The sequence below is a fragment of the Dermochelys coriacea genome, chromosome 2 (genome assembly GCF_009764565.3).
Source record: "Dermochelys coriacea isolate rDerCor1 chromosome 2, rDerCor1.pri.v4, whole genome shotgun sequence".
NCBI classification, from domain to species: domain Eukaryota; kingdom Metazoa; phylum Chordata; order Testudines; family Dermochelyidae; genus Dermochelys; species Dermochelys coriacea.
This window is the reverse complement of record NC_050069.1, coordinates 233,616-255,267: the sequence shown is the minus strand read 5'-3', so window position 1 is coordinate 255,267 and position 21,652 is coordinate 233,616. Positions and strand designations below refer to the sequence as shown.

The 21,652-nt window shown below is 42.2% G+C and overlaps 1 protein-coding gene across 7 annotated transcripts in view; it reads right to left on the bottom strand.

Moving 5' to 3' along the window:
• LOC119851400 (mitogen-activated protein kinase 15-like) overlaps positions 1-21,652 on the bottom strand; it is a 74,102-nt gene that overhangs the window by 18,133 nt on the left and 34,317 nt on the right. For 6 of the 7 annotated variants that reach the window (XM_038391171.2, XM_043507161.1, XM_038391170.2 and 3 more), the window contains exon 10: positions 20,773-20,878. In XM_038391171.2, the coding sequence (XP_038247099.1) occupies positions 20,773-20,878 (106 nt within the window). Of the gene's footprint in view, positions 1-15,221; positions 15,274-20,772; positions 20,879-21,652 lie in introns of all 7 variants that reach the window. The other variant, XM_043507162.1, reaches the window with a different exon arrangement.

Here is a 21,652-nt window from a genome sequence, read left to right as displayed (position 1 = left end):
GGTTCCACCCCTGATCATCTTGGTTAATAGCCATTCATAGACCTATCCTCTATGAATTAACCTAGTCCTTTTTTGAACTCTGTTATAGTCTTGGCCTTCACAACATCCTCTGGCACAGAATTCCACAGGTTGACTGTGCATTGTATGAAGCAGTATTTCTTTATGCTTGTTTTAAACCTGCTGCCTATTAATTTCATTTGGTGACTCCTGGTTCGTGTTTCATTTGAAGGGGGGTAAACAATACTTCCTTCTTCACTTCCTCCACGCCATTCATGATTTTATAGACCTCTATTATAACCCCAACGCCCCTCCCAGTTATCTCTTTTCTAAGCTGAACAGTCCCAGTCATAAGAACATAAGAATGGCCATTCTAGCCCAGTATCCTGTCTTCCGACAGTGGCCAATTGCCAGGTGCCCAAGAGGGAATGAACAAAACAGGTAATCATCAAGTGATCCATTCCCTGTTGCTCATTCCCAGCTTCTGGCAAACAGAGGCTAGGGACATCATCCCTGCCCATCCTGGCTAATAGCCATTGATGGACCTATCCTCCATAAATGTGTCTAGTTTTTTTTTTAACCCTGTTATAGTCTTGGCCTTCAATACATCCTCTGGCAAGGAGTTCCACAGGTTGAGTGTATGTTGTGTGAAGAAATACTTCCTTTTGTCTGTTTAAAACCTGCTGCCCATTAATTTCATTTGGTGACCCCTAGTTCTTGTGTTATGACAGCGGTCTCCAACCTTTTTACACACAAGATCACTTTTTTAATGAAAGATCATTGGGGGGAGGGATAGCTTAATGGTTTGAGCATTGGCCTGTTAAACCCAGGGTTGTGAGCTCAAACCTTGAGGGGGCCATTTAGGGATTTGGGACAAAAATTGGGGATTGGTCCTGCTTTGAGCAGGGGGTTGGACTAGATGACCTCCTGAGGTCCCTTCCAACTCTGATATTCTATGATCAACCCAGGGTCTACCCTGCCCTTTCCCTGAGGCCCCATCCTGCTCACTCCATTCCCCCCTCTCTCCGTCACTCGCTCTCCCCCACCCTCACTCACTTTCACTGGGCTGGGGCAGGGGTGCAGTCTCTGGGCTGGGGTTTAAGGGTTTGGAGTGTGGGAGGGAGCTCCAGGCTGAGCCTGGGAGTTGAGGTGCAGGAGTGAGGGGTGCAAGCTCTGGGAGGGAGTTTGAGTGCGAGGGTCATATGGTCACACTGCACCTAATCTCATAGAATCCATTGGACATTTCATGAATTTTAATTTTTATTAATGTCACTTTTGGTTTATAGATCCAAAATCCTTTAGGGATTCTCACAAATCAGTGTAACATTCTCAACTGTGGGGTATGCATTGGCTGAGCCTGGGGCAGGAGCGAGGAGTGCAAGCTCTGAGAGAGAGTTTGGGTGCAGCAGGGGGCTCCAGGCTGGGGCAGAGCATTGAGATGCAGGAGAGGGTGAGGGGTGTGGAATCTGGGAGGGAGTTTGGTGCAGGAGGGGACTCCAGCTGTTGGAGATATTTGCTGCAAGCAGTCACAGATCAGCTACATGCCATTGTAGGCTCATCATACCATTCCCTCCATAATCTTATCAAGATGTCTTGAAGCCACTTAGATTTTTGACCTCACTGCTCTCCTTGGAAGGCTGTTCCAGAACTTCACTCCTCTAATAGCTAGAAACTGTTATCTAATTTCAAGCCTAAACTTGTTGATGGCCATTTTATATCCATTTACTCTTGTACCCATGTTGGTGCTTAACTTAAATAATTCCTCTCCCTCCCTGGCCTTTATCCTTCTGAAGTATTTAAAGAGAGCAATCATATCTCCCCCCAGCCTTCTTTTGTTTAGGTTAAACAAGCCAAGTTCTTTGAGTCTCCTCTCATAAGGCAGGTTTTTCCATTCCTCTTATCATCTTAGTGTAGTAGGAAGAGGGTCTGAAACACTTAGTAGCCCTTCTCTGCACCTGTTCCAGTTTGAATTTCTTTCCTAAACATGGGAGAATTGCACACTGTATTCCAGATAAGGTCTCAACAGTGCCCTGTATAACAGTACTAACACTTCCCTGTCTCTACTGAAAATACCTCACCTGATGCATTCTAGGTCTGCATTAGCCTTTTTCATGGCTGCATCACATTGGCAGCTCATAGCCATCTTGTGATCAACCAATATACCCAGTATTTCTTCTCCTCTGTCACTTCCAACTGATAAATCCCCAGCTTACAGGAAAAATTCTTGTTGTTAGTCCCTACGTGCATGACCTTTTTGACTGCTTCTGCATATTGAGCAGACATTTTCAGAGAAACATCCATAATGATTCGAAGATCTCTTTCCTGAGTGGTAACAGGTAATTTAGATTTTTTATATATTTTTTTATATTTATATTTTTTATATATAGCTGGGATTATGTTTTCCAATGTGCATTACTTTGCATTTATCAACACTGAATTTCATCTCTCACTGTGTTGCCCAGTCACACAGTATTGTGAAATCCCTTTGTAACTCTTCACAATCAGCTTTGGACTTAATTATAGAGTAATTTTATATCATCTGCAAACTTGGCCATCTCACTGTTTACCCCTTTTTCCAGATCATTTACAAATATGTTGAACAGCATCCATCCCAGTGCAAAGCCTTAGGGATCCCACTATTTACCTCTCTCCACCATGAAAACTGACCACTTATTCCTACTCTTTGATTCCTATCTTTTCACCATTTACTGTCCATGAAAGGACCTCCCCTCTTTCCCCATGACTTCTTACTTTGCTCAAGAGCCTTTGGTGAGGAACCTTGTCAAAGGCTTTCTGAAAGTCCAAATACACCATATCCACTGGATCACCCATGTCCATGCTTGTTGACCCCCTCAAAGGATTCTTATAGATTGATATAGCATGATTTCTCTTTACAAAAGCTGTATTGACTCTTCCCCAACATACTGTGTTCATCCATGTGTCTGATAATTCTGTTCTTTACTACAGTTTCAACCAATTTTCCTGGTAGAAAAGTTAGGCTTACCAACCTATAGTTGCCCAGATCGCCTCTGGTGCCTTTTAAAAAAAAAATTGGCATTACATTAATTATCCACAGTCATCTGCTATAGAGGCTGATTTAAGCCATAGGTTACATACCAGTAGTTTTGCAGTTTCATATTTGAGTTTCCTCCGAACTCTTGGGCGAATACCATCTGGTCCCAGTGATTTATTACTATTTATTTTATCAATATGTTCCAAAACCTCTTCTACAGACATCTCATTGTACAACAGTTCTTCAGATTTGTCACCTAAAAAGAATGATTGAGGTGTAGGAATCTCCCTCACACCCTCTGCAGCAAAGATCGATGCAAAGAATTAATTTAGCTTCTCCACACAGGCCTTGTCTCCTTTGAGTTTTTCTTTACGACTTCGATTCTCCTAGTGGCCCCACTGACTTGGTAGGCTTCCTGCTTCTGATGTACTTGAGTTTGAGCTTTTATTATGATGTACTTTAAAAGTTTCCATGCATCTTGCAGGCATTTCATCATTTAACTGGCCTTTTCATTTTTGTGTAACTCCCCTTTTTAAATTAAATATTACTGTGGTGCATTTTGCAGGTATTTTCCCTCCTCCAAGGATCTTACATTTAATTACTTTATGGTTGCTATTATCTAGCAGTTCAGCTGTACTCACCGCTTGGACCAGATCGTATGTGCCACTTAGAACTAAATCAAGATTTACCTCTCCCCTTCTGAGTTTCAGGACTAGCTGGTCCAAGAAGTTGTCATTACAGGTGTCTAGAAATTTTACCTCTGCATTACATCCTGAGGTGACATGTTCCCAGTCAATATAGGGATAGTTGAAATCTACCATTATTAGTGGATTTTCTTTTCTTGTAGCCTCTTGATCTCCCTAAAGCATTTCACAATCACCATCCTGGTCAGGTGATCTGTAGTATATTCTTACAGCTATACTGTTATTATTCAAGCATGAAATTTCTATCCATAGAGATTCTATGGTACCTGTTTTACTAATTTAAGATTTTTAAATGAGGTCAAACGATTAAAAAAATTAATTGAGATTAATCACAATTAAAAAAATCAATCATGATTAATTGTTGTTTTAATGGCACTGTTAAACAATAACAGAATACCCATTTAAATGTATTATAAATATTTTTGATGTTTTTCTACATTTTTCAAAGATATTGATTTCAATTACAACACAGAATACAAAGTGTGAAATGCTCACTACATATTTTTTATTATAAATATTTGCACTGTGAAAAAAGATAAATAATTTACAAGTCGATGCATGAAAGGGCATACAGAATATCAGGGTTGGAAGGGATCTCAGGAGGTCATCTAGTCCAACCCCCTGCTCAAAGCAGGACCAATCCCCAACTAAATCATCCCAGCCAGGCTGTGTCAAGCCTGACCTTAAAAACTTTTAAGGAAGGAGATTCCACCACCTCCCTAGGTAACCCATTCCAGTGCTTCACCACCTCCTATTGAAAAAGTTTTTCCTAATATCCAACCTAAACCTCCCCCACTGCAACTTGAGACCATTGCTTTTTGTTCTGTCATCTGCTACCACTGAAAACAGCCTAGATCCATCCTCTTTGGAACCCCCTTTCAGGTAGTTGAAAGCAGCTATCAAATCCCCCCTCATTCTTCTCTTCTGCAGACTAATCCCAATTCCTTCAGCCTCTCCTCATAAGTCATGTGCTCCAGCCCCCTAATCATTTCTGTTGCCCTCTGTTGGACTCTTTCCAATTTTTCCACATCCTTATTGTAGTGTAGGGCCTAAAACTGGACACAGTACTCCAGCTGAGGCCTCACCAATGTCAAATAGAGGGGAACAATCACTCCTGCTTATACAGTACAAAATGCCATTAGCCTTCTTGGCAAAAAGGGCACACTGTTGACTCATATCCAGCTTCTCATCCACTGTAACTCTTAGGTCCTTTTCTGCAGAACTGCTGCCTAGCCACTCTGTCCCTAATCTGTAGCAGTGCATGGGATTCTTCCATCCTAAGTGCAGGACTCTGTACTTGTCCTTGTTGAACCTCATCAGATTTCTTTTGGCCCAATCCTCCCATTTGTCTAGAGCCCTCTGTATCCTATCCCTACCCTCCAGCGTATCTACCTCTCCCTGTTTAGAGTAGCAGCCGTGTTAGTCTGTATTCGCAAAAAGAAAAGGAGTACTTGTGGCACCTTAGAGACTAACAAATTTATTAGAGCATAAGCTTTCGTGAGCTACAGCTCACTTCATCGGATGCATTTGGTGGAAAAAACAGAGGAGAGATTTATATACACACACACAGAGAACATGAAACAATGGGTTTATCATACACACTGTAAGGAGAGTGATCACTTAAGATAAGCCATCACCAACAGCAGGAGGGGGAAGGAGGAAAACCTTTCATGGTGACAAGCAGGTAGGCTAATTCCAGCAGTTAACAAGAATATCAGAGGAACAGTGGGGGGTGGGGTGGGAGGGAGAAATACCATGGGGAAATAGTTTTACTTTGTGTAATGACTCATCCATTCCCAGTCTCTATTCAAGCCTAAGTTAATTGTATCCAGTTTGCAAATTAATTCCAATTCAGCAGTCTCTCGTTGGAGTCTGTTTTTGAAGCTTTTTTGTTGAAGTATAGCCACTCTTAGGTCTGTGATCGAGTGACCAGAGAGATTGAAGTGTTCTCCAACTGGTTTTTGAATGTTATAATTCTTGACGTCTGATTTGTGTCCATTCATTCTTTTACGTAGAGACTGTCCAGTTTGGCCAATGTACATGGCAGAGGGGCATTGCTGGCACATGATGGCATATATCACATTGGTAGATGCGCAGGTGAACGAGCCTCTGATAGTGTGGCTGATGTGATTAGGCCCTATGATGGTATCCCCTGAATAGATATGTGGACAGAGTTGGCAACGGGCTTTGTTGCAAGGATAGGTTCCTGGGTTAGTGGTTCTGTTGTGTGGTGTGTGGTTGCTGGTGAGTATTTGCTTCAATTGCTGGATTCAATTTAATTGCTGGAATTAGCCTACCTGCTTGTCACCATGAAAGGTTTTCCTCCTTCCCCCCCCCTGCTGTTGGTGATGGCTTATCTTAAGTGATCACTCTCCTTACAGTGTGTATGATAAACCCATTGTTTCATGTTCTCTGTGTGTGTGTATATAAATCTCTCCTCTGTTTTTTCCACCAAATGCATCCGATGAAGTGAGCTGTAGCTCACGAAAGCTTATGCTCTAATAAATTTGTTAGTCTCTAAGGTGCCACAAGTACTCCTTTTCTCCCTGTTTAGTGTCATCTGCAAACTTGCTGAGGGTGCAATCCACACCATCCTCCAGATCATTATTGAAGATATTGAACAAAACTAGCCCCAGGACCGACCCTTGGGGCATTCTGCTTGATACCAGCTGCCAACTAGACATGGAGCCATTGATCACTACCCGTTGAGCCAGCTTTCTATCCACCTTATAGTCCATTCATCCAGCCCATACTTCTTTAACCTGCTGGCAAGAATACTGTGGGAGACAGTGTCAAAAGCTTTGCTAAAGTGAAGGAATAACATGTCCACTGCTTTCCCCTCATCCACAGAGCCAATTATCTCATCAGAGAAGGCAATTAGGTTAGTCAGGCATGACTTGCCCTTGGTGAATCCCTGCTGATTGTTCCTGATCACTTTTCTCTCCTCTAAGTGCTTCAAAATTGATTCCTTGAGGAGCTGCTCCATGATTTTTCCAGGGACTGAGGGGAGGCTGACTGGCCTGTAGTTCCCTGGATCCTATTCCTTCCCTTTTTTAAAGATGGGCACTACATTATCCATTTTCCAGTCATCCAGGAGCTCCCCCAATCGCCATGAGTTTTCAAAGAGAATGGCCAATGGCTCTGCAATCACATCCGCCAACTTCTTTAGCACCCTTGGATGCAGTGCATCCGGCCCCATGGACTTGTGCTCATTCAGCTTTTCTAAATAGTCCTGAATCGCTTCTTTCTCCACTGAGGGCTGGTCACCTTCTCCCCATACTGTGCTGCCCAGTGCAGTAGTGTGGGAGCTGACCTTGTTCGTGAAGACAGAGGCAAAAAAAGCATTGTGTACATTAGCTTTTTCCACATCCTCTGTCACTAGGTTACCTCCTCCATTCAGTAAGGGGCCCACACTTTCCTTGTTCTTCTTCTTGTTGTTAACATACCTGAAGAAACTCTTCTTGTTACTCTTAACATCCCTTGCTAGCTTCAACTCCAAGTGTGATTTGGCCTTCCTGATTTCACTCCTGCATGCCCGAGAAATATTTTTATACTCCTCCCTGGTCATTTGTCCAATCTTCCACTTCTTGTAAGCCTCTTTTTTGTGTTTAAGATCAGCAAGGATTTCACTGTTAAGTCAAGTTGATGACGCCTGCCATATTTACTATTCTTTCTTCACATCGGGATGGTTTGTTCCTGAAACCTCAATAAGGATTATTTAAAATATAGCCAGCTCTCCTGGACTCCTTTCCCCCTCATGTTATTCTGCACAACAGTTCCCTGAGAGAGTCAAAATCTACTTTTCTGAAGTAGGGTCCTTATTTTGCTGCTCTCCTTTCTTCCTTTTGTCAGGATCCTGAACTCAGCTATCTCATGGTCACTGCCTCCCATCCACTTTTGCTTCCCTTACTAATTCTTCCCTGTTTGTGAGCAGCAGGTCAAGAAGAGCTCTGCCCCTAGTAGGTTCCTCCAGCACTTGCACCACGAAATTGTCCCCTACACTTTCCAAAAACTTCCTAGATTGTCTGTGCCCTGCTATACTGCTCTCCCAGCAGATATGGGGCAACTGAAGTCCCTCATGAGAACCAGGGCCTGCAATCTAGTAACTTCTGTTAGTTGGCTGAAGAACGCCTCGTCCACCTCATCCCCCTGTCTGGCAGTCTATAGCGGATTCCCACCATGACATCACCCTTGTTGCTCACACTTCTAAACTTAATCCAGAGACTCAGGTTTTTCTGCAGTTTCATACTGGAGCTCTGAGCAGTCATACTGCTCTCTTACATACAATGCAACTCCCCCACCTTTTCTGCCCTGCCTGTCGTTCCTGAACATGAATGTTTAGCATATGTAGTATGTAAATACCTTGCAACACCGATTACAACAGTGCCATGTGAATGCCTGTTCTCACTTTTAAGTAAAAAGAAAAGGAGTACTTGTGGCACCTTAGAGACTAACAAATTTATTAGAGCATAAGCTTTCGTGAGCTACAGCTCACTTCATCGGATGCATTTTTCCACCAAATGCATCCGATGAAGTGAGCTGTAGCTCACGAAAGCTTATGCTCTAATAAATTTGTTAGTCTCTAAGGTGCCACAAGTACTCCTTTTCTTTTTGCGAATACAGACTAACACGGCTGCTACTCTGAAACCTGTCACTTTTAAGTGACATTGTAAATAAGTAGTGGGCAGCATTATCTCCCATAAATGTAAACAAACTTGTTTGTCTTAGCGATTGGCTGAACAAGAAGTATAACTGAGCGGACTTGTAGGCTCTAAAGTTTTACATTGTTTTGTTTCTGAGTGCAGTTTATAAAAAAAATTCTACATTTGTAAATTGCACTTTCATGATAGAGATTGCTCTTGTATGAGGTGAATTGAAAAATATTTCTTGTGTTTACCTTTTTTTTTTTAAAGTGCAAATATTTGTAGTACAAAATAATATAAAATGAGCACCGTACACTTAGTATTCTGTGGTGCCTATTATATCAATATCCTCATTTAATGCCAGGCACTCAAGTTCAGTCATCTTAGTATTCAGACTTTTTGCATTTGTATACAAGCATTTGTAAAATTTTTCAGTATTTAGTTGTCTGCCTTCATATGATGTAATTGAATGGGGCTCTTTTTCATTTGTCTGTTTCTCTTCAGTTTGTACCTGTACTTTATCAACTTCTATCCTCTCTTCTTTACTAGGCTATAGGTTCTCTATTTTAATAAATCCTCCCCTAAAGGATGTGTCTGACCAAACCATGTGCTCCTCCATACCTGTCGGCCTTCCCCCACCTCTTAGTTTAAAAATTCCTATACAACCTTTTTAATGGCTCCTCCTTTCCCAAAAGGTTCCACAGTTCCTAATAAACCTAAATCTCTCCTCCAAACACCATCATCTCAACTAGGATTGAGACCCTGCAGTTCTGCCTGTTTAACTGGCCCTGTGCATGGAACTGAAAGCATTTTAGAGGATGCTACCATGTAGGTCATGGATTTTAATTTCTTACCTAGCAGGCTAAATTTGGCTTCTAGGACCTCTCTCCTACCTTTCCCTATGATATTGGTACCTACATGTACCAAGACCACTGGCTCCTTCCGCCCTGTACATAAGTCTGTCAAGATGTCATGAGAGTTCCACAACCTTCTCACCCAGTCGGCAATTCACCTTGCTGTTTTTCCAGTCATCACTAACCCAACTATCTATATTTCTAATGATCAAATCCCCCATTACTATTATCCGTCTCCTCCTAATAACAAGGGTCCCCTCCCATGGAGAGAGAGAGGACCCGTCCGAGAGGATACCATGACATCATGTGGAAGGAGTGTCTCATCTATGGAATTGTTTCCCTCTGCTCCAGCTTGATGTTCTCCTTCCCTAAGACTTTCATCCTCCTCAATAGCACAGAGGATGGGACCACTCTACTGGGTCCCAGAAAGTTCCATCTATGTACCTCTCCGTTCTTCCTTAGCTCCTCTAGTTCACCCACTCTGGTCTCAAGAGTCCACGCTCAGTCAGCAAGGGCCATGTGCTGCTTGCCCCAAATACGCACAAACATGGCACCGGCCCATGTGCCAAGTAATCATACATGCTACATTCAGTGCAATAAACTGGACAGTCCTTACTCTGCTGCTGGACTTCTGCCTGCATTATTTTTACTCTTGCAAGGGTTTTGCTTGTTTCTTCGTAGCAGCCGTGTTAGTCTGTATTCGCAAAAAGAAAAGGAGTACTTGTGGCACCTTAGAGACTAACACATTTATTTGAGCATAAGCTTTTGTGAGCTACAGCTCACTTCATCGGAGCTCACAAAAGCTTATGCTCAAATAAATTTGTTAGTCTCTAAGGTGCCACAAGTACTCCTTTTCTGTTTGTTTCTTCGTTCATGTGTGGGTTTTTTGGGGGGGAGGGGTATCTGGCTTTCACGTTCCCTCTCTAAAAGCCCTTGCAAAACTCTTCTGTTTTCTGCTCCCGTTTGCTAGCTCCTCTGGTTGCATACAAGCTCACTTTTCAAACCCCTGTTCTCCCGAGTTAGCTCCATCCTCTTGGCAAGAGATCCTAAAGGGATTAGGGAGTCAAAGGATGGCATGCTAGACTCCTGTTAGAAAGCTCTCAGCCTTGTATAGCAGGCTATTAGGCTCAGCACACAGCTCCCCAAACATACTACACTATAAACTTCAATCAAGCAGGCATACAGCAAGCAAGCACACACACAAACTAACTAACAGACAATAAACTCACCCCAAGGATCACATGTAGTCACTTAGCATGAGTAAAGCAGCAATCCTACAGAGCAGAGGAACTAGGCAGATATATAAAAGCTCAAGAAAAAAATACTTGCAGCTGATACAAATTTTAAAGGACAGGAAATAATTCAAATGAAAAAGTACTTTAAGATGGGGAAATGTTAGAACTTAATAAATGGAACATAGAACACAGTACTGGAAAGGACTTGCTGGGCAACTGAGTTGAGTTCCCTGCTATTACAGGCAACCATGTCATAGAATCCCATTCATAAATTTATTTGGGCTGTCAAGCAATTAAAATTAATTGTGATTAATTGCATTATTAAACAATAATAGATACCATTTATTTTAAAATTTTGGATGCATTCTATATTTTTAAATATATTGATTTCAATTACAACACAAAATACAAAGTGTACAGTTTTCAGAGTAGCAGCCGTGTTAGTCTGTATTCGCAAAAAGAAAAGGAGTACTTGTGGCACCTTAGAGACTAACAAATTTATTAGAGCATAAGCTTTCGTGAGCTACAGCTCACTTCATCAGATGCATCCGATGAAGTGAGCTGTAGCTCACGAAAGCTTATGCTCTAATAAATTTGTTAGTCTAAGGTGCCACAAGTACTCCTTTTCTTTTTGCAAAAAAGTGTACAGTGCTTACTTTATATTATGCACTGCAAAAACCCCCAAAAGAAATGGTATTTTTCAATCCACCTACTGCAAGTACTGTAGTGCAATCTCTATCATGAAAATATGGTTAAGCAGCAGTTCTGCAGAAAAGGATTTGGGGATTACAGTGGATGAGAAGACGGATATGAGTCAACAGTGTGCCCTTGTTGCCAAGAAGGCCAGCGACATATTGGGCTGTATTAGTAGGAGCATTGCCAGCAGATCAAGGGAAGTGATTATTCCCCTCTATTTGGCACTGGTGAGGCCACATGTGGAGTATTGTGTCCAGTTTTGGTCCCCCCACTATAGAAGCGATGTGGACAAATTGGAGAGTCCAGGGGAGGGTAACGAAAATGATTAGCGGGCTGGGGCACGACTTACGAGGAGAGGATGAGGGAACTGGGGTTATTTAGTCTGCAGAAGAGAAGAGTGAGGGGGGATTTGATAGCAGCCTTCAACTACCTGAAGGGGGGTTCCAAAGAGGATGGAGCTAAACTGTTCTCAGTGGTGGGTGAGGACAGAACAAGAAACAATGGTCTCAAGTTGCAGTGGGGGAGGTGTAGGTTGGATATTAGGAAACACTATTTCACTAGGAGGGTGGTGAAGCACTGGAATGGGCTACCTAGGGAGGTGGTGGAATCCCCATACTTAGAGGTTTTTAAGGCCCGGCTTGACAAAGCCCTGGCTGGGATGATTTAGTTGTTGTTGATCCTGCTTTGAGCAGGGGATTGGACTAGATGACTTCCTGAGGTCTCTTCCAACCCTAATATTCTATGTTTCTTTGTACATAAAAAATGGCACTCAAAAATAAAACGTCAAATTTTAAAGCCTATAAGTCCACTCAGTCCTACTTCTTGTTCAGCCAATCCACTTAGACAAACAAGTTTGTTTACATTTTTAGGAGATAATGCTGCCTGCTTCTTGTTTACAATATCACCTGAAAGTGAGAACAGGCATTCTCATGGCACAGTTGTAGCTGGCATCGCAAGATATTTATGTGCCAGATGCGCTAAAGATTCATATGTCCCTTCATGCTTCAAACTACCATTCCAGGGGACATGTGACCTTGCTGATGACAGGTTCTGCTTGATGACAATCCAAAGCCGTGCAGAACGATGCATGTTCATTTTCATTATCTGAGTCAGATGCCACCAGTGGCAGGTTGATTTTCTTTTTTGGTGGTTTGGGTTTCTGTAGTTTCTGCATCGGAGCGTTGCTCTTTTAATATTTCTGAAAGCATGCTCCACACCTTGTCCCACTCAGATTTTGGAAGGAACTTCAGATTCTTAAACTTTGGGTCAAGTGCTGTAGCTATCTTCAGGAATCTCACATTGGTACCTTCTTTGTGTTTTGTCAAATCTGCAGTGAAAGTGTTCTTAAAATGAACATGTGCTGAGTCATCATCCGAGACTTCTATAACATCAATATATGGCAGAATGTGGGTAAAACAGAGCAGGGGACATACAATTCTCCCCCAAGTTCAGTCACAAATTTAATTAACTCATTATTTTTTTTACGAGCATCATCAGCATGGAAACATGTCCTCTGAAATGGTGACTCAAGCATGAAGGGGCATACGAATGTTTAGCTTATCTGGCACGTAAATTCCTTGCAATGCCGGCTACTAAAGTGCCATGCAAATGCAGGTTCTTGCTTTCTGGTGACATTGTAAATAAGAAGAGGGCAGCATTATCTCCTGAAAATGTAAACAAACTTGTTTGTCTTAGCGATTGTCTGAACAACAAGTAGGACTGAGTGGACTTATAGGCTCTAAAGTTTTACACTGTTTTGTTTTTGAGTGCAGTTATATAACAACAACAAAAAATCTACATTTCTAAGTTGCACTTTCACAACAAAGAGATTGCACTACAGTACTTGTATGAGGTGAATTGAAAAATACTATTTCTTTTGTTTATCATTTTTACAGTGCAAATATTTGTAATAAAAATATACATTGATTTCAATTACAACACAGAATAAAGTATATATGAAAATGGAGAAAAACATCCAAAATATTTAATAAATTTCAATTGATATTCTATTGTTTAACAGTGCGATTAAACCTGCGATTAATTGCGATTAAGTTTTTTTAATCACAATTATTTTGAGTTAATCATGTGAGTTAACTGTGATTAATAGACAGCCCTAAAATTTATCAAACTCCGACTCATTAGGTTATTTGCCCCAGTACTCCTATTGGAAGGCTGTTCCAGAACCTCACTCCACTGATGGTTAGAAACCTTCTTCTAGTTTCCAGCTTAAAAATGTTTTAATGGCCAGCCAGTTTACACCCTTCTGATTTTGGGCCAACATTGTTGTTGAGCTTAAATAGCTCTTCTTCTTTCTTGGTGTTTATTAATAAGTTGGATACAACCAGGATCGTGCACAACGGGGAGCAAGCAGGGGCAGGTTCCCCCCGCAAAATCTTTGTGTCCCTGCAGACTAGAGAGGGAGGAAGCAGCAAGGTGGCTGGCTGCTGGAGTCCCACGTGTTGCCTCTGCCTCCACCCCGACTTACCTCAGTGGGCGGTCTGTAAAGCAGGCAACAGCACTGGGACTTCAGCAGCAGGGAAGTAGAAGCAGCAGCTGGAAGGTGGGGGGAGGAGGAGCTCTGCCGCAGCCAGCTGCCCTGCTGTTTTCTTCCTCCCCTGGGTGCAAGGACACAGAGTGTGCAACTGCCAGAGGGAGCTGTTGCCTCCTCACTATTGCGAGTTCCCACCAGAGGAATCCCAAGAAACTGAGGCGGGGAGGGAGGCAGTGGCATGTGAACCTTTCTTTTTTGTGTGCTTAATGCCTCCCTCCAAAAACTTTCAAGTTTAAAATTCCTGTGCATGCCCCTAGAACAACCAAATAAATAAGGAAGAGGGGATTCTGGGCAAACAGGAGAGACTAGGCAGTTTCACTCAGCATACAAAGGAGAAGGCTGTGTAAATCTGAAATTAGAGATGGAAAGAACTATTAGTAGAACCTCTGAAATTCTTATTCTTTTTTAGAATGTGGCATTTTATTTTTCAGGAATTTCTTATTTCCCTACCCCATCAGGTCAGGTCCTGCCCTTGGGGAGTTAGGGGGTTTGCAGAGCAAACCTGACTAGCATTGATGATGGTGGGGGAGTGGAAGCTGGGCCAGACCTGAGGAGAACTGTGAACCCGTGCATCTGGACGTGATTTGGGAGCCAGCCCCAACCCTGCAGGACAGGATCCACAGGAGCTGTGATTCCCGAGTGTGTTTGTTTTAACGATTGTTTTCCTCTGTGTTATTTTGCATTTGCAAATCCACAGGGCTCAACTGTTAGTTATCTTCTCCATCCTCTGAAAGGCTACCACAAAATTATTTCTTAGTCATTCTCCAGGGATTTTTTCCAGTCTATTTTAATTGGCCAAAGTGATGCATCTTCCAGCCCCTCTCCATTCTTTCAAGCAGCACTCCATACACTCCTCTCCTCTCCCAGTCTATGCAATTGTCATCTGCAACCTCAACTCTTTGCTAATCACCTCCCTTCTCTGGTTTTGATATCTGGCTCTCCCTTTTATTTCATCAAAAACTTCCCTACCCTCATACACGGTGACTAATTTCCATGCTGATGTTCCATCCAATCCCTTAGAGGCCTAACTACTCTCATTTTATTTCCAACAAGAGACCAGCTCTCCCACTCACAAAATTGACCCCTCATTTGACCATATCTTTACCAACCATTGCTCCTTCAATACCAGAGTTTCCTCTCTGTCAACTGTCATTTTATTCAATGTCACCCATTTGTCCCCTGACTGGGCCATCTGTGACCGCTAATTGATCACCATCCATGATTTCTCAGCCACACCACTCTGGTCTCAATCTTCACCCCACTTTATCAAATCATTCTGTATGGAGAGATCTTGGCACACCAACAAAATGCCTGGAACACTACTGATAATTAGAATATTGATTATCATGCTTATTGCCAAAAGCAGCTAAATCAGTAGGCCTTAGCAAGCCTCTGCAATGGCCTTACTATAATTAAGCAAGCAGCTGGGGGGGCAGGGGTTGAGGGGGAATCTGACCCTGTGTCCTTCCTGATAAGGTCTCTGTTGAAACTGCTGAGGTATGTGTTTTAGAAAAAACAGGATGCTTACCTAGATATGCCCTTTGGGATGTGTTTGTTAGGGTCCTCAAAACATGCGGACTCTGAAAAAAACCACATCTGTCTAATAGATGGTTTAAGGAAAACTTGTTGCTTAACCTTTGAAATTGTTTGTTTAACAAGTTTTTTTGACATGTTATTGTTACACTAACCCAAATAAATAAGGAAACTTCATGGACACAGCTTAGGATCCCCAATGGCAGCTGAAAGATGGGCCATTGGACGGCTGTCGTTGTACCACTCAAAGACTGCTCCAGACTTCGGTAATTACTGATTTTTGGGGTGTTTTATTAACCTGTTGCAGACATGTTTAAGCGCTTAAGACTAAAATAAAGTGCAGCTTTAAGTGAAAGCAGTCTTGTATTGTACTGTTTGTGCCAGACATCTATTGGTCGGAGGGCCATGTTTCCCTTGATTTATTTCCTGCCACTGCCTCACCAAGAGTAATAGTTACCAAAAGCTTTGGGTTTTTAGAACCACAGTAACAGAATTGGAGGCCCCAGCAAGGATTGATGGAGAGGAAGGAGACGAATGGTACAAACAGTTTATCTATTGCAATAGGAGGTAAAAGATGGTGTGGTGGGGTAGCTCTCTACAAGAGTCTGTGTTGTAGTTCGCAAGTTAATTTATGGATAAATTCTGTTACTGGGACTTAGAGCTCAACCTGTCAGCCTGTTTGAGTGGGGAATTATGTCCAAAAGGAAAGGAAGAATGGTTAAAATTTATGTTGGGAAACAGCTTGTACTTGTACTTTGCCACTGATACTTCGCAACTGCCTGGAAAACAATTTTGAGAAAACTATTAAATTAACAAATGAAGGATATTACTGTGTAAGGATCTTTCCTTAGGTAAAGGTCCCACAGACACATAGAGCCCTGAGTCCACCGGGAAGGGGTGTAAAGTTGGGTCCCTTACTTTGAGTGCCCAAGAGAGAGTGGGGTGGGGGGTGAGAGCCCTAAATTGTGTGGGTAACAATCCACTCCTTCCAACATCTGACTCTCTCCTTAATTCCCAACCCTCCTTCCATTCCTCCTCTTGATCATGCAGAATCTTTCCAATGGGCAGGGGAGAGATGAAGAGGGAAACTTTGTCATGATCCCTTTCTCCCATGTTACCACCTTTTAGGTCACTTGCCTGTTCACCTTTAACCCCTCCAGCCATTCCTGTGAACCCATCCCCTAAACCTCCATCGCCCGTACCCTCCCTGCCTACTCTCCTCCACTACTTCTCACCATCTGCCTAATCCTTTGCCTTATCATTTAAGATTTATCGTCTCCATTCTTAACAAATAACAAAAAAAACACCTCCTCCTTGCCTCTCTACCTACTGCCCTCATCTCCCTCACACTTCTAAATTCAATGAATATCCCACCTACAAGTGCTACCTCATATTCATCTTCTCCTGCCCGTCCCAGATCCCCTCCAATTCAGCTACTGACCTCTCTGCTCCACTGAAACTCCTCTCATTAACATCTCTAATGAGCTCTTCCCAGCCAAGACTCAATGCACGTACTCATCCTCCTAGACCTCTCTGCTGTATTCGATGCTGATAATCATACTGGTGACACACTCTATACGATTTTATAAAAGTATGCTAATAAGTGTGAATATAATGTAACTGGAATATGCTTCATGCAAAAGGTCTCTTGTGAGGTATCATTACAAAGCTTATAATCTACTAAATGTGGTCATCCTAGTTGTATAAATATATCACTCTTGTATCTGAAACTAGAAATACAAAATACAACTCTGAGGGCCTATTGTAATTATGCAAAGTGTGGGCCATTAATGATGGTTTGGAATCTTGATGGCTCCCATTAACCAGGACAATGGTCTGTAGATGGCTGTTTCACTTGTAAGTCTTCCTGTATACGTGTGTGCTGGCAAGTGGGTAATGAAGTCTTACAGTGACATGTGATCATGTCACCTGAACTGGAATCCATCTTTAACCTGGTGCTTTTCCATTGAGAAGGAGGGGATGGGAACCCAGAGAGGCACAAAGGATTCCCATCTTATGCAAAAGATATACAAGTGGGTGGAACAGAACAAAGAGGCAGCCATCATGAGAAATCCCCTAGCTACCACCTGAGCTGGAACAAGGGCTGTACCAGGGGAAAAGGACTGTGCCCAGACTAGGAAGGCATCCAGTCTGTGAAAGAAACTTATTGAAACATCTCTGAGGGTGAGATTTTAATCTATATTCAGTTTTATTTCTGCATTAGGCTTAGATTTGCGTGTTTTATTTTATTTTGCTTGGCAATTCATTTTGTTCTGTGTGTTACTACTTGGAACCACTTAAATCCTAGGTTTCAGAGTAGGAGCCGTGTGTTAGTCTGTATCCGCAAAAAGAAAAAAAGTACTTGTGGCACCTTGGAGACTAACACATTTATTTGAGCATAAGCTTTCGTGAGCTACAGCTTACTTCGTCGGATGCTTCGTCGTTTAGTCTGCAGAAGAGAAGAATGAGGGGGGATTTGATAGCTGCTTTCAACTACCTGAAAGGGGGTTTCAAAGAGGATGGCTCTAGACTGTTCTCAATGGTAGCAGATGACAGAACGAGGAGTAATGGTCTCAAGTTGCAATGGGGGAGGTTTAGATTGGATATTAGGAAAAACTTTTTCACTAAGAGGGTGGTGAAACACTGGAATGCGTTACCTAGGGAGGTGGTAGAATCTCCTTCCTTAGAGGTTTTTAAGGTCAGGCTTGACAAAGCCCTAGCTGGGATGATTTAACTGGGACTTGGTCCTGCTTTGAGCAGGGGGTTGGACTAGATGACCTTCTGGGGTCCCTTCCAACCCTGATATTCTACGATTCTACGATTCTATGCTGTAGCTCATGAAAGCTTATGCTCAAATAAATTTGTTAGTCTCTAAGGTGCCACAAGTACTCCTTTTCTTTTTACTTAAATCCGACTTTCTATATTTAATAAAATCACTTTACACTTATTAATTAACTCAGAGTATGTATTAATACCTGGGTGGGGGGACAGCTGTGCATCTCTCTCTATCTGTGTTATAGAGGGCGAACAATTTATGAGTTTACCCTGTATAAGCTTTATACAGGGTAAAACAAATTTATTTAGGTTTGGACCCCATTGGGAGTTGGGCACCTGAGTGTCAAGGACAGGAACACTTCTTAAATTGCTTTCAGTTAAGTCTGCAGCTTTGGGGCCCATGGTTCAGACCCTGGGTATGTGTTGGAGCAGACTGGCATGTCTGGCTCTGCACGACAGGGTGCTGGAGTCTCAATCTCGCGGGGAAAGCAGGGGCAGAAGTAGTCTTGGCACATCAGTTGGCAACCCCCAGGGGGTTTCTGTGATCAAACCCATCACACATACTCTCCTTTTTTACCCTGTACCCTTACTGACCTTCCTACCCTGGTTCTCCTCCTACTTCTCTAACCACTACTTCAATGTCTCTTGTTTGCTTCTTCTCCCATTACGCATGAAAGTTTCTCAGGACCCTCTCCTCTTTAATGCTATGGACCCTGCTTTTGGATAATTTAACTTACTCACACTATTTCAAGTATCATCTCTGCACTGATTACTCATAAATCTTTTTCTCCACTCCTGACTAGTCTTCTTCCACCCTATCCTGGGCCTCAGCCTGTTTTGAATGTCTATTCGTGGCTGTTTCACTATGAACTTAAACTTAACACAGCCAAAGTCAAATTCCTTATTTTTCCCATTCTCCATCACCATTGACAAAACCACTATTTTCCCTATCACTCCAGGTTGTAACGCAGGTTTTTCTTAGATGCTTCCCTTACCCTGATCATCCAAACGGTGTCTAAAGTCAATCTTTTTCTTTTAATTGTGCAACTAAAGGTCTCATTCAGCCTCTCATAATTTCTTCATACATAAATGATCTGGAAAAAAGGGGTAACCAGTAAGATGGCAAACTTTGCCGAGGATACAAAACTACTCAAGATAGTTATTTAATCTTGAATACTGCGTGTAGATCTGGTCGCCACATCTCAAAAAAAGATATATTGGCATTAGAAAAGGTACAGAAAGAGCAACAAAAATGATTAGGGGTATGGAACAGCTTCCATATGGAGGACAGATTAATAAGACTGGGACTTTTCTACTTGGAAAAGAGACGACTAAGGAGGGATATGATAGAGATCTATAAAATCATGACCAGTGTGGAGAAAGTAAACGAGGAAGTGTTATTTAGCCCAGTGGTTCTCAACCTTTCCCTTTCCAGACTACCGTACTCCTTTCCGGAGTCTGATTTGTCTTGCGTACCCGCAATTTCACCTCATTTAAAAACTACTTGCTTACAAAAATCAGACAAAAATACAAAAGTGTCACAGCACACTATTACTGAAAAATTGCTTACTTTCTCATTTTTACCATATCATTATAAAATAAATCAATTGGAATATAATTATTGTACTTACATTTCAGTGTATAGTATATAGAGCAGTATAAAAAATCATTATCTGTATTAAATTTTAGTTTGTACTGACCTCACTAGTGCTTTTAATGTAACCTGTTGTAAAACTAGGCAAATATCTAGATAAGTTGATGTATCCCCTGGAAGACCTCTGCATACCCTCAGGGGTAAATGTACCCCTGGTTGAGAACCACTGATTTAGCCCTTCTCATAACACAAGAACTAGGGATCACCAATGAAATTAATAGGCAGCAGGTTTAAAACAAATAAAAGGAAGTATTTCTTCACACAGTACACAATCAACCTGCGGAACTCCTTGTCAGAGGATGTTGTGAAGGCCAAGACTATAGCAGGGCTTAGAAAAGAACTAGATAAGTTCGTGGAGGATAGGTCCATCAATGGCTATTAGCCAGGATGGGCAGGGAGCAAAACCATGCTTTGAAGTGTCCCTAGCCTCTGTTTGCCAGAAGTTGGGAATGGGTGATGGGATGGATCACTTGATGATTGCCCTGTTCTTTCATTCCCTCTGAAGCCCCTGTTATTGGCCGTTGTCACAAAACAGTATACTGGGCTAGATGGACCATTGGTCTGACCCAGTATGGCCGTTCTTATGTTCTTGTCTTGATTATGTCGTCATCCTTCTCTCTGCTCTTCCCAACATCCACATCAACCCATTCTAGGCCATACAAAATAATTCTGCTAAGACCATCTTTGGACACTGTTCTGATCTTATCATCCGCTCTCTGAATCCCTCCACTGATCGTCCTTCCGTTTTATCTCATTGCTTTGTGACATGCTTCTTTGTATGCAGCCAAGAATTTCACTGGCATTTTTACTATCCTATTGAACTGCAAATTCAAGTCTAATTTACTTTCCACCACCAAACCTCAGTCTCTCTCAGACATTCCTTCTCTACATACATCTCCCTCCAACTGAGAATGTGAATTTCAAGTTATTCTCCCTCCCACCCCCCAAGATATAGCAGCATGGGACAGTATGATGAGCAAGGTCAGGTATAAGGGCAGGACTAGGGGTGAGCGGAAGGTGAATGGAAGGAGGAGATAGGTAGGATTGAATGTCTGTAGAAAGGGTGGCAGGTAATCTGGAGAAGTAGTGTTATGGGAAGCAGAAGAAGAGGAGCTACCTCATACAGTTTATTACGATATTCTGCCACAGACAACTGGATATCGTCATCTAAAGGAAGAATCACATCGTAGTCCAGAGAGGGCTCCTTGGCGGGGCAGTGGAACCTACCAAGAAGATATCAAATATGTGACAAAATCTGAGAGTGAATAATGCATGTGCATGCGCACACACATACAAAAAACACAAGAGAAGAGGCACTAGATATTAATAGATTTTAAGGCTCCAATGAAAAATTAGATCTAGTCTGACCTCCTGTATAATACAGACTATATAATTTCACTCAGTTACCCCTATATTCATAGAATATCAGGGTTGGAAGGGACCTCAGGAAGCCATCTAGTCCAACCCCTTGCTCAAAGCAGGACCAATCCCCAATTTTTCCCCCAGATCCCTAAATGGCCCCCTCAAGCACTGAACTCACAACCCTGGGTTTAGCAAGCCAATGCTCAAACCACTGAGCTATCCCTCCCCTCTATTGTGCCCAATAAATTGTCTGACCTTCCAGATAGGCATGTAATCTTGATTTGAAGACTTCAAGAGAGAGAGAACCCACCACTTCCCTTGGGAATTTGCTCCAATAGTTAATGACCCTCACTGTTAAAAATCTGTGCGTAATTTTTAATTTGAATTTGTCTGGCTTCAGCTTTCAGTCATTGGTTCGTGTTATGCCTTTCTTCGCCATATTAAAGAACTCTTTAGAACCCAATATTTTCTCCTCAAAGAAGTACTTATACACCATAATCAAGTCGGTTCTTAATCTTTTTGATAAATTAAATGGATCGAGCTCTCCAAATCTCTCACTGAAAGACAGTTTTCCACCCCTCAAATAATTTTTTATCTTCTCTCTGCACCCTCTCCAATTTTTTGATATTCCTTTT